A 16,994-nucleotide genomic window follows, 5' to 3' on the forward strand; every position below is an offset into this window, starting at 1 on the left:
GATCCACACAGTCAAATGCCTTTGCATAGTCAATGAAACACAGATAGACATTCCTCTGGTATTCTCTGCTTTCCGCTAAGATCCATCTAACATCAGCTACAATATCCCTAGTACCACGACCCCTTCTAAACCCAGCCTGGACTTCTAGTAGTTCTCTGCTGATGTGCTGTTCTAGTTGTTTTTGGATAATCTTCAGTAAAACATAAGCACGATCAAGTGTTCTGAGATTCCCATTCTCAGAGTTAGCCACAGTTTGCGAAACAGAGAGAGACATTCCTTTGCTATTCCCTGCTTTGAGCCAAAATCCATCTAACATATGCATCAGGGAGCTGGACAATGACTAGGGATGACAGAAGGAGAATTGATGCTTTCGAGCTGTGGTGTTGGAGAAGAGTATTGAATATACCATGAACTGCTAAGAGAACAAACAAGTGCATCCTGGAAAGGCTTAAACTGGGCTGCTCCTTAGATGCAAGGATTCTGAAGCTCCATCTGACATACTTTGGACATGTTGAAGGAGGGGCCAGTACTTGGACAGGGACGTCATGCTTGGGATAGTGGAGGAACAGCACAAGGCAGGAGGACCCTCCATGAGATGGATTGATTCAATGACTAGGATAATGGGGGTAGGTGTGTCAGAGACAGTAAGATGGGCATAGGATAAAGCAGGATTTAGGGCTGTTTTACATAGGTTTGCTATGAGTCACAGGTGACTCAACAGCACATAACAACAACAACAACAAGATATAGATAAACATACCTTACCAGATATAGTGGGGGACTCTAAATAAAAAACACTTCCCTGTTCTCAGTTGGCTTTCAGTCAAGTAGAAAATAAAACATCCATTGTGCGGTGGGGTGAGGCCAAATAAAATGGAGTCATTACAATAAAATGCCAGTCTTAAACAACCCTTCACAAGAAATGTGTGTGATTAAAATCCATTTCCTTTCATTGGCACCATGATATGAAGTCGGAGGGTTTAAGGTCACTGCTGGCTGGTGTAACCTATACGGAAGAAAGCAGAAAAAAGTCTCAGTTTCTGGCCATCTTTTTGCAAGAAGGGGAAATATTAGGGAATTTGTTTTTTGTTGTTGTTAGGTGCTGTCGAGTTGTAGACGACTTATAGCAACCCTATGAATGAAAGGTCTGAGCACTGTTCATAGAGTTTCCGGAGGCAAGCCATTTCAGAAGTGGAAGCCACTCCTGGTTCCAGGCTTGTTTTAATTGGGAAGCTCCACTAAACACTGTCCACCGTGGGTAACCATTATCACATTTGGCACATTAGTGTCACATTGTTTAGCATCACAGTAGCCATGAGTTACCTCTGTACAGCAATGCACAGACCAGTGCTATACCACCTAGAAGAATGTTTGACAGAAAAACAATTTGAACCAGGCTTGAGGGCCTCAGATTAAAATCACCCACTTTGGGCTTGGTAGCATAATTTTCTGTCCACTAGGCTAACGTAGCTCTATGTTGTCGTTGTTACTATTGTTGGGTTCTGTCGAGTTGTAGATGACTCATAGTGACCCTACGAATGAAAGGCCTGAGCACTGTTCATAGTTTCCGGAGGGAAATTAGGGGATTATGAAATTCTTTCACCCTGGACATCTTATTGTAGGACAGCAGTCTGAGATCTGATGGGAACCCCTTTGACCAGTTTAAAATTCTAGATTCACCTAATCAACAACTCTAGCTAGTAAAGCACATTGCAATGTGTCAAAATGAGAAACAGACTTGGACCACAGGAGTTGATACAGGGGCAGCTCAAGTTGGGTTTCCTTTAGACTATATCTAGAAATCAGTGTGTACATGTGACACCCATTTTAAGGATCCTCTTCTCCATTAGTATGTTTTCTCTTTGCACATAGAGATTTGTTTTTGATAAACAATTCACTGAGAATCTATGGACCATTGCACATAGAACCTTTCCTCCTTTGGATCAGATCTGTGGATCTTGAGAGCAGTTCTATTCTTTGGATTTGTGACTGGGTCGTGAGAATGTTTCGCTTATTGCACATAGTTCATATTCATTGTGCAATATGAGACTGCCTAGTATTGTGTGCTGTTGAATTGGAACAGACTGATTTTCAGAGGCAGTAAATCAAATGAGAGGAGACGCTTATCTTCCTCTCCTGGAGCAGCCAGTGGATTCAAACTCTGTGTCTTTGCATTGGCAGTGCAGCTTCTTACTAAGTCATCAGCAGTAGAAAGATGGGCAATCTCCTGTGTGGTTCTGACTCAAAGAACAGAGAAAGATGATTCCAACTCAATAGAACATAACAAACAAAAATAGAGACTTCCTGTTTAAGTGTACCTTCCAGTTGGGACTACTCAGCTCATTTTCCAGTGAGTGTTCAGAGGCAGTAAGTCACAGGAGAGTTGACTGAACATCTTTTTCTAACAGTGGCTGTCAGATCCAAACCAGGACCTTTCAATTGACAGCACTATCCTCACCACAAGTCCACTAGAGACTTCCTAGAGTTACTGAAAACTCTATGGAACTCAGTTCTACTCTGGAATACTAAGGGCCACTGAGCCAGAATCATCTCAACAGCAACTGGGTTGATATTAATGGATTGTTAAAATAAGCTTTCTCTTAAGCTTTGCTGAATTTGTTCTTATTTAACTCCAAAGACTTCTCTGCTGTCGAATTTGAACTGCCTCATAGCTGACTCTCTAGTGGGTTTTCAGAGGCTATATATAAATGGCAGGGAAGAAAACTGTCCATCTATCTTCTGTGGAGCAGCTGGTAGATTAGAGCTGTCTGCCGTCAGGTTGGCAGGGCAATTCCATACCCAATAGCATGTACCACAAATCCAACATCATGTGCAAATGTCTAAGGTAATAGGGCACTTCTGGTGGCCTAGAGGTAAGAAACTGTGCTCCAGTCCCAAAGTCACATGATTCAAATCCATCAGTTGCTCAGAAGGAGAAAGATGGGCAGTCTTTTCCTGTGTGATTAACAGCCTCTGAAAACCTGCTAAAGAGTCAGCTATGGGTTGGTTCCCACTTAACAGTACATAACAACAAAGCAGGGCAAAAGGATTTTTAACAGAGAAAATGATCAAAATGATTATATTAATGAACACAATCTCATGTTACTTCTATCATTAGAAGGTACTGCCACGTCCATTACTATTCATTTCTCCAATATGTTGTTGTTGTTGTTGTTATGTGCTATTGATTTGCTTGCGACTCATAGTGACCCTATGTACAACAGCTCTAAGCCCTGCTCTATCCTGTGCCAACCTTATTGTCTCAGACACACCTACTGCCATTACCCTGGTCACTGGGTCAGTCCATCTTATTGCGGATCTTCCTCTCTTGCCTTGTCCCTCCACCTTCCAAGCATGATGTTCCTCTCCAAGGACTGGTCCCACCTTGCAACATGTCCAAAGTATGTCAGATGAAGCTTCAGAATCTTTGTCTCCAAGGAGCAGCCCGATTTCACCCTCTCTAGGATAAACCTGTTATTTTTCCTAGCAGTCCATGGTGTATTCAATACTCTTCTCCAGCACCAGAGCTCTAAGGCATCAATTCTCCTTCTGTCATCCCTAGTCATTGTCCAGCTTTCTGAAACATAACAAGTAATTGCAAAGACCGTGGCCTGAATCAGAAACACCTTAGTCTACAAACAGACACCATTGCTCTTCAGTACTTTGGAGAGGTGTCTGACAGCAGACTTTCCCAGTGCAAACTGTCTTTTAATTTCCTGGCTGCTGGTACCAAGAGTGTTGATTGTGGAGCCAAGCAAACTAAAGCTGGTAACAATCTCAATCTTTTCACCACCTATCCTGATGCTGTCATTCATCCCAGTGGTAAGAATATTTGTTTTCTTGATACTGAGCTTCAAATCCATATTGAAGGCTGCAGTCCTTAACTTTCTGCAGCAAGCGCTTAACTTTCTGCAGCAAGTCCTCCTCAGTTTTGGCAAGCAATGTTATGTCATCTATATAACTCAGACTGTTGATGAGTCTTCCTCTCATCCTGATCCCACATTTCTCCGCATAGAGCCCAGCCTCCTAGATAATCTGTTCTGCATATACAAGGCAAAAGTATGGAGATGTGACATATCCCTTGGTGTACACCCTTCCCAATTTTGAACCATGCAGTGTCTTCTTGCAGCTTCTGACAACTGCCTTCTGGTCCAAGTATAAGTTTCACATAAGCACGATCAAGTGTTCTGAGATTACCGTTCTTCACAGATTTAGCCACAGTTTGTTGTGGTCCACACAGCCAAACACCTTTGCATAGTCAATGAAACACAGACGTCCTCTGGTGCTCTCTGCTTTCAGCCAGGATCCAACATTGGCTATAATATTCCTAGTGTCATGGCTTCTTCTAAACCCAACCTGTACATCTGGCAGTTCTCTGTTAATGTTCTGTTCAAGTCATTTTTTGATCATTTTTAGCTGGATCTTGCTTGTATGTGATAGTAATGATAATTGCTTGATAATTTCTGCACTCTGTTGGGTCACTTTTCTTTGGAATGGGAACAATAGAGATCTCTTCTAGTCACTTGGCCAGGTGATTGTACTCCAGATTTCTTGACACAACTTGGTGAGCACATCCAGGGCAATGTCTTGTTTGTTGAAATATCGCAATTGGTATGCTGTCAATTCCTGGGGCCTTGTTTTTTTTGCCAATTCTTTCAAAGCAGCTTGAACTTCTTCCTTCATTACCACACACACTTGCTCATACATTGTTTCATGAAATTCTTGTGTCCACCAATTCCTTTTGGTACAATGACTCTGTATACTCTTTCTATCCTCTTTTATGCTTCCTGGATCATTTAATATTATTGCCAAAGCATCCTATATGTTGTTGTTAGGTGCTGTCAAGTCACAGAAGACTGATAGCGACCCTATGAATTAAAGACCTGAAAACTCGTGTAATTTTAATAATTTCTCCACGTTCATAGAGTTTCCGGAGGCAAGCTATTATGGAAGTGGATGCCACTCCTGCTTCCAAGCTTGTTTTAACTGGGGAGCTCCACCAAACACTGTCAACCATGGGTAACCATTATCTCATTTGACACATCAGTGTCACAGTGTTCAGCTTCACAACAACCACAAGTTACCCCTGTACAGCAAATGGATAGACCAGTGCTTATACCTCTTAGAAGAATGTTTGACCAAAAACAATTAGAACCATGCCTGAGAGCTTCAGATTAAAATCCTGTATGTAGAGAATGAAATATTGCCCAGCCCTCTACCATACTCAACAGTCATTGCTGTTTGAGCCCATTGTTGCAATCACTCCTTGAAAGTTTTCTTCTTTATTACTGACCTTCTAACTCTACAAACCAGGATGTCTCCCAGGGGTCACTTCCTCTTGATAAGATGTCCAAAGGATGCCATCTTGTTACCTTTGCTTCTCAGAAGCATTTTAGCAGTACTTCTTTCAAGAGAGACTTGCCCATTCTTCTGGATGTTTGTGTGCAATATGCTTTGCAACTATAATTCAAATGTATCCATTCTCCAGCCTTCCTTATTCATTTTTTGTATGAAGTTATTGAAAGTCATGACTTGGGTCAGGTATGCCTTAGTTTTTAGGTCACATCTTAGGTTTTGAACACGTTAAAGAGGTCTTTTGCCACAGAGCTGCCCAATACAGTATGACGTGTGCTTTCCTGACTGTTGCTTCTTTGGGCTTGTATAGTAGATCCAAGTAAGATGAAATCCTTGACATCAGTATTTTTTCCATTTATTGTGATGTTTTCTTTATGTTAAAGTGACCTAATTTAGAAAATTTAAACATCAAAACATTTTCATTTCACTCAGATCACAATAAAAGTTGTTTAAAACCCAAAACAAAACAAAACAAAAACCATTTTCATTAAAACTGATTATCCTGTGAGTTCAGTATTTTATACTTTGGCTTCTTATTATAGTATTATTTAGATGTGCAAACTAGGAGAACCACTGTATAGATGGAACCTTTTTTTTTTTTAACAAATACGTTTTGTTTTTCTTGTTTTTTTGTTATTTTTTATTTTATTATTTATGTGTACCGTCAAAACACATCTGACTGGTACAGGAGGAGATTGTCCCTCCTTCCCCGGCAGAGCATCTGGTGGATTTGAACTGTGCACCTCTGGGATTGCAGTGCAGCTTCTTGCCTCTAGGCCACCAGAGCTCCCCGGAACTTTTTTAATAAAAAAGAAAAACTATCTAAAAATGAAATGGCCCATATTGTATACCAAATCCCACTCCTGCATTTTATAATATGGTTCTAGTATATCTAGCGGGAGCTCTGGTGGTCTAGTGGTAAGAAGCTATGCTGTAATCCTAAAGGAACGTGGTTCAAATCCACCAGCTACTCCAAAGGAGAAGGATGATGAGAATTCTCCTCCTGTGCAATTTACTGTCTCTGAAAATTCACTGGAGGATCAGCCACGAGTCAGTTCCAGCTTCATGCTACACAACAACAGTCTATCTAAATGGGACATCTGGTGGAAATTCACTGTCAACCCAAAGGTTCACAATTTGAATCTACCAGCTGCTCTGTGGGACAGAGATGGGTAATCTCTCCTCCAGCGCAATAATTTATTGCCTCTGAAAACCCACTGGAGGGTGAGCTGTGAGTTAAGCTAGTTCCCACTCAGTGGTCCTCAACAACAATGAAAGTATATCTAAATGTGACCTAAATCAGATGAACCTTCGTTTTAAACTGACATTGTAGTTCTTTTTCTTTAATGTTTAAGAAAGGCTTGAAAGTGTTAAAATTCAAAGCAGGGTAATTCCCCAACCAAAAAAAGATTCAAATATTTGTAAAGAATTTCTTTTCCTTTGTATATTTTTAGTAAGTTATAAATTCAATGAATATTTTAAAAAAGAAAGTACATCTAAATGTATTTTAATAAAACCCTTACTGCCTGTTTTCTGCATATACGGCTCTTTCCAAAAAGATCAGCTGTATTAACTATTTTTTTATCAAAAGTTTATGTGGCTCTAAGTTATAATTCTTAAATTCACGGTTCAGAAACAGAGCTGATTATGTAGCATTATATATACCTTGTTGTCATTCATTTCTTCCACTCTCCCACACCCCCGTAACTCATAATAAAAATACTTTTTCAAAAAAAACCACGACACTTAAAAAAAATGTGCATGTACTTTCCACACAGAACCGAGTAAAGAGAAGGACGCTGGAACTGCACCAGCAAAAGGTGAGTTGGAGGGAGACTCAAGGCAACTGAATTGGAGCAGAAAAAAGGTCAGTGTGGGAGGAATCTGGGGAATTTCTCTGCCTTATGATTTTGAGTTCTTGACTGTCATATCTGCAGGACTCCAGCTTGCCAAAAAGAATGATTTGACAAATTTTCATTACACACATTTTTAAAAGAAATACAACAGCAATGCTTTAAAAAAAATATCACGCGCTACAGAGGTGCTAACAAGCAAACGGATCATTTCTAAGTTCCAGGTGCATGCTAAGGGGGGGAGGTGGCAGTTCCCTTTCAGATTGCACCAATTTGGAAAATGAATTTAAATCACCTGGATAATTTAAAAACAAAATGTTTCATGTTACTGTGTGTATTGTCACAGGTTTTACCAGAAATTTTGGAGGCGAGCGTCTCATTTTGTAACACTATGGAGTCATGCAGATTTGCATGATGATTTATGGTGCTTTATAGTATAACCTTAAACTATCATGTATTTTTTCCTTATTGAGTTGGAAGCTTGTTCTTTTTTTAGTAATAGTACTATATTTTTAATTTATGTGGAGATAGGCTGGTTTTTAGAAGTTGAATGTTCTTTATCTTGTATGCCTCTGAACCAGTGTAATACAGAAATACTGACTCCTTTGTCTTCCCGTGGAGGGAGGCCATTGCCATAAAAAACCATCTGCCTTAAGTTAAAATACATTAAAAAGTTTCACGGGGGTAGACTTAATGATTTTTCCTTTAAATCTTTGTCTCATCACTTGTAAAATTTCACTTTCTACTTGGGTACTAAAGAACATAATTTAGATTTTAGAATAATCTATTATTTCCTGATTTAAAATTTTCCTTCCCCCCAACCAATATAACAGAAAAGCTTGTTAATGACTTTTTCGTTTGTTTTAAAAGTCCTTTATTGTCACTCCCACCGTCCACTGAGTCTTTGGGGGTAGGGGGTGGGGTTTGGGGGGATTGTGTACCAATGAGGGAGTTTTTCTTTTGCTTTTCAAGGAGAGGAGCAAAGGGGGGGAGGGGTGCAACAATGAATGAATGGAATTCCAAAATCTCTGTAGATGTTCATTGAAATGAAAAATAAACAAACTAAATTAAAAAAATGATATAAAATAAATTTTTTAAATGGAAAAAAATAAAAATAAAAAAGTCCTTTATTGTGTGTTATTCTGATTATAAATGTAGTATACGCTAATTTCAGTTTCCTAATTACAGAAAATTTAAATAAAAATATAGACACAACCACTATCAAGAGATAATCCCCACAAACATAAGAAAGACTATTTCCTTCTGTCCTTCTTTGTTACAAGTACAATCTGTACAGTATATTTTAAATGTTAATTATCTCTTGAGTCCTGAAGTTTCCCCCTATGTTCTTGTTTTAACATATTACATTACTTCATTCCTCCGTATAAGTGTCTCCTGCACACTAGTTAAATATATCTTTTTTCTTTCTTTGAGTACATTGGATCACTCTTCCTCAGTTCACTTGAACTTACACTGTAATAAATGAACACATAATGTTACTACACCACCCACTTTGTCCTTGACCTTCAGTGGCTTCCATGGATAGTAACATGAATACTAATCCTGACCATGTGGGCCCCAGTCTGAAGGTTATTTGTTTATGGAACGCAGACAGTGCAGACTCCTAGCGCTCCTTCCATGAGATGAGTTCAAGGAGGTTTGGGACATCCTGGCTGAAGTTCTTGTAACATTATTCTGTGCAAGGCTCACGGTGTACACCTCTTGTTTCCAAGTTTGGAAAGGTGCTTGGACCAGGCTATAAGGCTCAACCAGCAGAGCAAATGATGTAATCGTAAAGGGCAGGCTGTCGCAATTTAAACAAAGCCTGTGCCTGAACCGTAATCTGTGACTGAACCTTTACCTTACTATATCTGCAGATTTAAATGAGAAAACCCTATTATAACTGTTTTACACCTGGGGATTTAAATGAGAAAATGCCTTTCTGTATATTAAAAGCAACCAACTAGTCAACCAGTCAATAAACAAAAAACTCTTTTCTTTAAAGAGAACAAATAAGGCAGATGGCTATGACATCCTGAAATGAGTAGCAATTTTGCCTCCTAACATTTGCAGGTGTTAAGCAAGGCCATCACCTCATACAGCTGCTCAGGTATATGACTTGCCAGGTATGTATTTCAACTACATACTTGGGAAGCATAGCAATGTAGGGACCAAAAATGGCATGTTTAATAAAGTAGGTTGGTGGAGTTCTTTTCAAATACAAAATCTTTGATTCTTACTCTCTTTCATCAAGGACATGAATATATAAAACAAGATACGTAAGCAAAAGTAGATGCAGTAACTATTGATACCTTTCTATCCACAGATGAGGAAGAGCTATGCATGGGCAGAGATTGGATTGACTGATTTCACAGACTTCTATTTGAGCAATAACTATGTCCTCCCTCAATCCCAGACTCTCAGTCCAGCTAAATTTCTTTTTTAACCACCCAACTCAGATTTCACTCCTCAACCCAACTTTCTAGCTCACTTTCCTCTCTCCTTCCTCCTCCTAATTTTTCTTGGACTCCCTGCCTCTGTCACTCAATCCCTCCTTTCTCTGCTTAATCACGTATTGGTTGACTCCTTTCCCTGCCAGGTTGTAAGCTTTTTGACGTTTAGGTTCCATGTCTTAACACCTCTTGCATCCCCTCAGTTTCACTCCTCCCAGCATCTGGCAGGGAGCGGCTCACAGCATTCTCCTAACTAATACTTGTAGAAGGAATGAACAATTGAATTTCCATGCCAGCTTAGCCGCTAACCAGGAACGGTAATCTTGATAGATTTTCCTTTCCATCTAACTTGTTTCTTGGCAGGAGAATGGATGTGCTGTACATGCCCTGAGTCATTGAAGCTGCAGAACGAGGCACCGGTGCTGTACATGTTGAGTCCCCACCCTCAGATTTGATGAAGGATTTGTACTAGAAGACACTCACAACTACTGAAAGCGGTCATGCCTAGGTATTAGGACACTGCCATGCTTTAGTTAGTCCTCTACTTAACAAAGTGGGGTATATTCAGTTAGTGACTCCACAGCTGTCACTAGTAAGAGCATTATTCATAGGGGTGGACCCTAAAGAATTCCCCAGTCAACGCTGTATGTTGTTTTAGTCACATACTCTAGTATTTACTCTGATTACTCTCCTTGAGGAATTTATAATTTGTCCAAATCAAACGAAATGTCAGGGCAGAACTTAACTGACTTCTGCTTACACTCACAGATGTTCGGATTTTACGTGGTTTGGGACTTTATTGTAAATTTTAAGTTTACGTTACTTTAAAATTTCATTTTAAAGAGGCAATTTAGAAGTTATGTTCTTCCCAAGAGAGTTTGAAAGAATGACAAGAATGTTCAAATCCCTCAACATCTAAGATTCTTTTTATTCTGCCCAAGACTTTCACTTGCATTCCAGATTTCACATGCACTTTTCTAAAATCCTATAACATGAGACCAAGTTCTTTCTCTACTTTTTAGGTGTTCTTCAATGGGAACTTCACATAACAGTTACCCATGGTGGGCAGTGTTTGGTGGAGCTCCCCAATTAAAACAAGGTTGGAAGCAAGAGTGGCATCGACTTCCAAAATAGCTTGCCTCCAGAAACTCTACTAATGTGGAGAAACTGTGAAAGTTATACAAGTGTTTAGGTCTTTCATTCATAGGATCACTATGAGTTGTCTATGACTCGATGGCACTTAATAACAACACAGAGAGAGCTCTGTTAGCCTAGTGGATAGAGAGAGTTATGCTACCAAGCCAAAGGTTGGTGTTTTTAATCTGCGGCCTTCAGACCTGGCTTTAATGGTTTTTGGTCAAACATTCTTCCTAGTGGCATAGCACTGGTCTGTCCATTTGCTGTACAGAGGTAACGTGTGGTCGCTGTGATGTTGAATACTGTGACACTGATGTGTCAGATGCGAGAATGGTTACCCATGGTGGACAGTGTTTGGTGGAGCTCCCTAATTAAAACAGGCTTGGAAGTAGGAGTGGCATCCACTTTCGAAATAGCTTGCCTCCGGAAACTCTATGAATGTGGAGAAACGATGAAAGTTAATACAAGTGTTCCAAGTCTCTCATTGATAGGGTTGCTATGAGTCATCTATGCCTCGATGGCACTTAACAACAACAACAAAAACATGCTTTCTTGACAATTTCAAAACAGAAATTTCCCATCAGTAATTTATATGTTTTTTAAATATTTGAATTGATTATAAATATATATACTGCTTTAGCTTGTCATTAATTTTTAGAAAATCACTTTAGTGCACATTAATGGTAGTGCACAAATGTTTCCTGTATCCAATTTCATTAAGTCATAGGGTTTACAGTTTTAAATTTAGCACTATTCTGCATTTTCAAGCCTAAAGGTTATTTATTTATACAAACACTTGTTTTATGCGTTGGGAAGAGAAGGGCAGATGCCCAGACAATACCAAATGTCTACTTAAACATTCAAACTGTAAAGACATTTTAAAGATCAGAGACTTCACTAAGTGGCATTTTTAATGTCTCTGCATATAAATGCTACAAAGCATATTCTGAATTTTACAAATGTACATAGGTAAATATTGTTGTTGTTATGTGCCATCGAGTTGCTTACGACTCATAGCGACCCTATGTACAAGAGCCCTAAACCCTGCTCTATCTTGTGCCAATCGCACTGCCTCTGACACACCCATCCCGATTACCCCAGTCACTGAATCAATCCACCTTGTAGAGGGTCTTCCCCTCCTATGCTGTCCTTCCACCCTCCCAAGCATCATGTCCCTCTCCAAGGACCTGTCCCTCCTTACAACATGCCCAATGTATGTCAGATGAAGTCCCAGAATCCTTGCCTCCAAGGAGCAGTCTGGTTTAACTTTCTCCAGGTTGAATCTGTTTGTTTTCTTGGCAGTCCATGGTATATTCAATACTCTTCTCTAGCACTACAGCTCAAAGTATCAATTCTCCTTCTATCCTCCCTAGTCATTGTCTAGCTCTCCAATGCTTAACAAGTGATGGCAAAGACCATATCCCGTATCAGATGTACCTTAGTCTCCAGAGTGACACCATTGCTCTTCAGTACCCTGGAGTGGTCCCTAACAGCAGACTTTCCCATCACAATACGCTTTTTTATTTCCTGGCTGCTGGTGCCAATAGTGTTGACCGCGGAGCGAAGCAAACTAAAGTTGTTAACAATCTCAATCTTTTCACCATCCATCCTGATGCTGCCAATTGGTCCAGTGGTGAGAATCTTTGTCTTCTTGACATTGAGCCTCAATCCATACTGAAGGCTGCAGTCCTTGACCCTCTGCAGCAAGTGCATCAGGTCCTCCTCAGTTTCAGCACAGTTTCAGATAAACATTAGCAAATTATTATCCAGCACGGGTAATTTTATACCAATATAACATTGAGAAATACTTGTAAAATTCCTAAAATAATTACTAGTGAACTTAATATAGCAAATTGATTTTGTGTGTGTACTGTGAAATTGGGTCTGACTGGTACAGGAGGAGATTGCCCCTACTTCTCCAGTGGAGCATCTGGTGGGTTTGAACCACGGATCTCTGGGATTACAGTGCAGCTTCTTGCCATTAGGCCACCAGAGCTTCCTAGAAAATGGATTTAGATAGCTAATCTTGACTTTTGTTTCCTAAATGCAGTAGAGGAGTTAATCCCAAGGCTTTTGGGGAAAGATTAAAAGGGAAATATGTACATTTATGTATATGTTGATATCTGTGTCCAAATTAGTTTAGTAAATCAACACTGTCATTTACTTTAGGAACAAAATAAGAAATTGGAAATCACCTCTGTTGTTGATTTCATCAAGATTTGATTTTTAGCATTAATTTTCTTCTCATCTACAATGGCCAGAGCTCCATTTTTTTATTGTTGTTATGATTATGCTGATCATTTCCTTATTGTCTATTGCTTTTCCCTTCATTCATCTTAATATGTGTCTAGTATCTGAGAGGGAGCTCTAGTGGCTCAGAAGTAAGGAATTGTGCTGCCAACACGAAGGGACTCGGTTTGAATCCACCAGCTGCCCCACGGAAGCAAGATGGACGGTCTCTTTGTGCAGTTTACAGCCTCTGAAATCCCAGCTATGAGACGGTTCCACCTCGAAGACACATAGTAACAGAAAAAAACAAGAGTATTAACATTCCGTTTTTAAATCTGTAATTTCACCTGACTTATTCTACTCACTCACCTGATCCTCATTTTCATCCTTTCAGGCACCAAGTCTTCGAACTTCCACCTGCCACAGTTCCAAGTGTTTTGTGTAGTCTCTCCTCTTCTTTTTCAGAATTCTGCTTTTCCAAGCTGCACTTTGGATGAAGTCTATCTCCCCTTGACTTTTTTTTTTTACTACTATTTCTTGTTTCAGATGAAGAGGAAGCCTCACCGCCTAGTGCTGTGCCTCCAGGTTAGCACGATTCCCACCCCTCCCTGCTTTACAAACGTGTTAGGAATTGACAGTAAAGGAAGAGAAAAGTCAGGTCTCCTGTGGAGCTAGTGAGCAGAGCAAGGGCAGCCAGAACCGCCAAAACCGAGAGAAAAATGTTGGCTTCAATGACAAAGTCTTGTCTAACACAAGCAACTCAAGAGTCTTCTTTTGTGAAAAAGATAAGACCAGTCAATCTTGAGGATGAGTTTTGGGAGAAAAAAAAAAGTTTGTGTTCTATTTCCAGTTAGATAGCTTTATCTTATACATTTAAGTATTTAGAATTTCCTTTATTCATATTTTGTAATAAGATCCAATTTACAGATGTTTTCATAGAGGAAGACCCACTGAGTTACCATCCAAGCCAACCTCTAGGGTTTCCCCTCCCTGTGAGCATAGGAGACAGCAGGGTGAGGGGCATCCAAGAATGATGAAACCGCTGCTCCCTCTTCGCCCTCCCTTATGCCAGTCAAATCCCACTTTCCTTTCAGGTGTGGGTAGTCGGGCCCTGGAGAGAAAAGATTCAGGTGAGCATATTCCTGGAAGCAGGGCATCCCAGCCCCATCCTAATATAATCACTAATGACATCCCTTCTTGAAATAGTATTGAATCTAATTCTTTATTCCAGTTTGTAGTTTTCATAGCCATCTTTCATTACATTTCCTCTTACAAGAAGACTAATATGGAAAGCAATAATTAATTTTGCATGGTAAGCACATAAAAGTTTTTCTGGGATCTAGCCTCATATAGAAAGTAGTGGTGGTTCAGTGGTAGAAAGTTTAAAGCCACCAGCTGCTCCAGTGGAGAAAGATGGGCAGTCTCCTCCTGTGCAGTTTACTGCCTCTGAAAACCCACTAGAGGATCAGCTATGAATCATTTCCAGCTCTGCAGTACACAGCAACAGCAAACAACATGCCGGAGACCCTGGTTCGATTCACAGCCAGTGCACCTCTAGCATAGCCACCACTTATCTGCAAGTAGAAGGCCCAGGTTCCAGCAGAGCTTCCAGATTCAGAAAGACTAGGAAGAAAGACCTGGTGATCTCCTTTTGAAAATCAACAATGAAACGCCTATGAACAGGGTCTCCATGAGTTAGGAGCAATGATATACCTTAACTACCCCAGACGTGGCTTGTTTTGTTTATCATAACTGTCGTTTTTAACATTTAGCAAATACAGAGAATCAAGGAACTTTTAAAAATCTCCATTCTGAGAATATACTCGAGTGAGATAACGATTCAAACTTTTGTCATAATACACACGTGACAAAACACTTTCAGATGCATCCACTCAGCTGTAGCTCCCAGTCTGTGAAGTTACTCATTCATTCGGCAAGTATGTGCTGAGATCTGACTGGGATCCTGTGATGGTCTTTTATGGGCCAGGTCCTCTTGTAGGAACCATGGGTATAGAAGTGAACAAACTTGAACTCTCTTGTGTTCTAAATTGGAGTTGTAACCATTCACTACTCCTCTTTTTATCACAGACATACAAACAACATAAAACAAACAAACAAAAAAACCCAACAACCCCCAAACAACTAACAATAACTTGTATGTTAAAAAATCATGTAATCATGTAACTACGTTGTGTAACTTCATTGTGAAAACAGATTCCTCCTGTAGTTTAGAAATATGAAGCATGACTTGAGACTTGAAGACTAAACTAATGAAATGTAAGTTTTCCTTCAGTTGAATCAAGAAGCATTAACAAGAGTTCGTGACTTGTGCATTTTTTCCCCCAGTTATTTAATTTGCTGAAACTAAACTTAACGTTCAGCTCTTGCAGATGAAAGGACTATCAACAATTCTTTCTCCTTTCCTCCTTAACGGAGTCTACCAGCCCAGCGCCTGGATGAGAACTAGCACGGAGCAAACAAAAAATTTCATTTCCAGCTTCTCTCTCATCCTAGGAAGACGTCAGTTTAGTTGTCATTTCTTTTGGTTCATTGGGTTTGGGTTCTCACCACCTCCTTTTCAGGCCATTCCTAGTATTCCTGAAATCTATACCTGCAGGTCACTCACTGCCTACTTATTTGTCAAACTACGACCACATCTCTCTAACCGTAACCAACATGTCTGATCACATGGCAGCAAGGAGTTTAGAAATAGCAACCAGGCTCTATATTTCCAGGTGGTTTCAGCGTGAACAATCATATTGGCCCATCTTTCAGTCTTCCTCAGTTTGGTTGTATGTATGTGGCCTTCTGGCCACATCTGGATAAGACAGGAAAGCCTGGGAAAAACCCTAAGAAATCAGTGTTTATTTACCTCCTATCATTAGGTGTCTCTTACAGGACAGGCTGAGTGGGAAAATAAGAAAAGGAAACAGGACTGCCAGCCAAGCCCTGGGAAAATATTACATGAAACGTTTCTACCTCTCTGAGAACTAGGAAGCAGCCATTTGTTACCCTGCCATGAAGAGATGTCTCTGTAAAGTGGGACTCTATCACCCTCTACTGATGGCTGCCGGGAGCAGGGAAGGGCAGGAGAGGAAAGGGAGGATATAAAGAATGAGATTGTCTTCACCCAGGCCTGTCCAACAAAGACAAGGTTCAGTGTTGATGGGAACCCCAAGCCCAGGTAAGTCTGCCTCAGAAGAACGTGGCTCTGAAATGACCCTTTTCCTCCTCTCTGTCGTTAGAATGGTCTCTAGGGGAATCACCAGCTGGGGAGGAACAAGACAAGCAGAACGCCAATTCTCAGCTGTCCACTCTGTTTGTGGAGAAACCTCAAACTGGAACAGTCAAAGTCGGTAAGTCTCAGCATTAAATCCTATCTTCTTTAAAAAACAAAACAAAACACTGTTGTGCAGCAATGAAAGAGAGAAAAGCAATGGAGAAAAGCAAACTGGGCATGGGTAAGGAGGAAAATGTGCAACGATGAATGAATGGAAATCCAAGTTCTCTGTAAACTTTCATTAAGGTATTAATTTAAAAAACCCTTGAAGATTAAAAAAAAATTGAGGCGAAATTCACATAACAAAAATAGAGCTATTTTTAAGTCAACAATTCAAAGGACTTTAATACAGTCCTCATTTTGTGCAAGCACTACCGTTTTATAAAAAATTAATTTTAATGAAAGTGTACAGAGACTTTGGATTTCCATCCATTCATTCATTGTTGCACTGTTCTCCCTGGCCCCTGTGTGCCCCGAATTCGCTCTTCTCTTTGTAAAGTAAAAGAAAAATTCTTTCATTGTTATACAATCCCTCCCCCCAAGTCCACTCCACTATGCAGCCTTCATTCAGGACTCCTGTCATGACAATAATACCCAATCATATATCCCTTTTTTTTTCTATAATTTTATTTTATTAATTTTCATAAACATTTACAGAGATTTTGGGCTTCCACTCATTCATTGTTG

General features: G+C 40.0%; 1 protein-coding gene across 5 annotated transcripts in view; it reads left to right on the plus strand.

Annotated features, from left to right (window-relative positions):
• MYBPC1 (myosin binding protein C, slow type) overlaps window positions 1-16,994 on the plus strand; it is a 133,315-nt gene that overhangs the window by 35,662 nt on the left and 80,659 nt on the right. For 3 of the 5 annotated variants that reach the window (XM_006888533.1, XM_006888535.1, XM_006888537.1), the window contains exons 3-4: window positions 7,134-7,175; window positions 16,273-16,383. In XM_006888533.1, the coding sequence (XP_006888595.1) occupies window positions 7,134-7,175; window positions 16,273-16,383 (153 nt within the window). Of the gene's footprint in view, window positions 1-7,133; window positions 7,176-13,573; window positions 13,613-14,121; window positions 14,158-16,272; window positions 16,384-16,994 lie in introns of all 5 variants that reach the window. The other 2 variants (XM_006888534.1, XM_006888536.1) reach the window with 2 other exon arrangements.

The sequence above is a fragment of the Elephantulus edwardii genome, unplaced genomic scaffold (genome assembly GCF_000299155.1).
Source record: "Elephantulus edwardii isolate Elephantulus edwardi_28Jun2011 unplaced genomic scaffold, EleEdw1.0 scaffold00068, whole genome shotgun sequence".
NCBI lineage: Eukaryota > Metazoa > Chordata > Mammalia > Macroscelidea > Macroscelididae > Elephantulus > Elephantulus edwardii.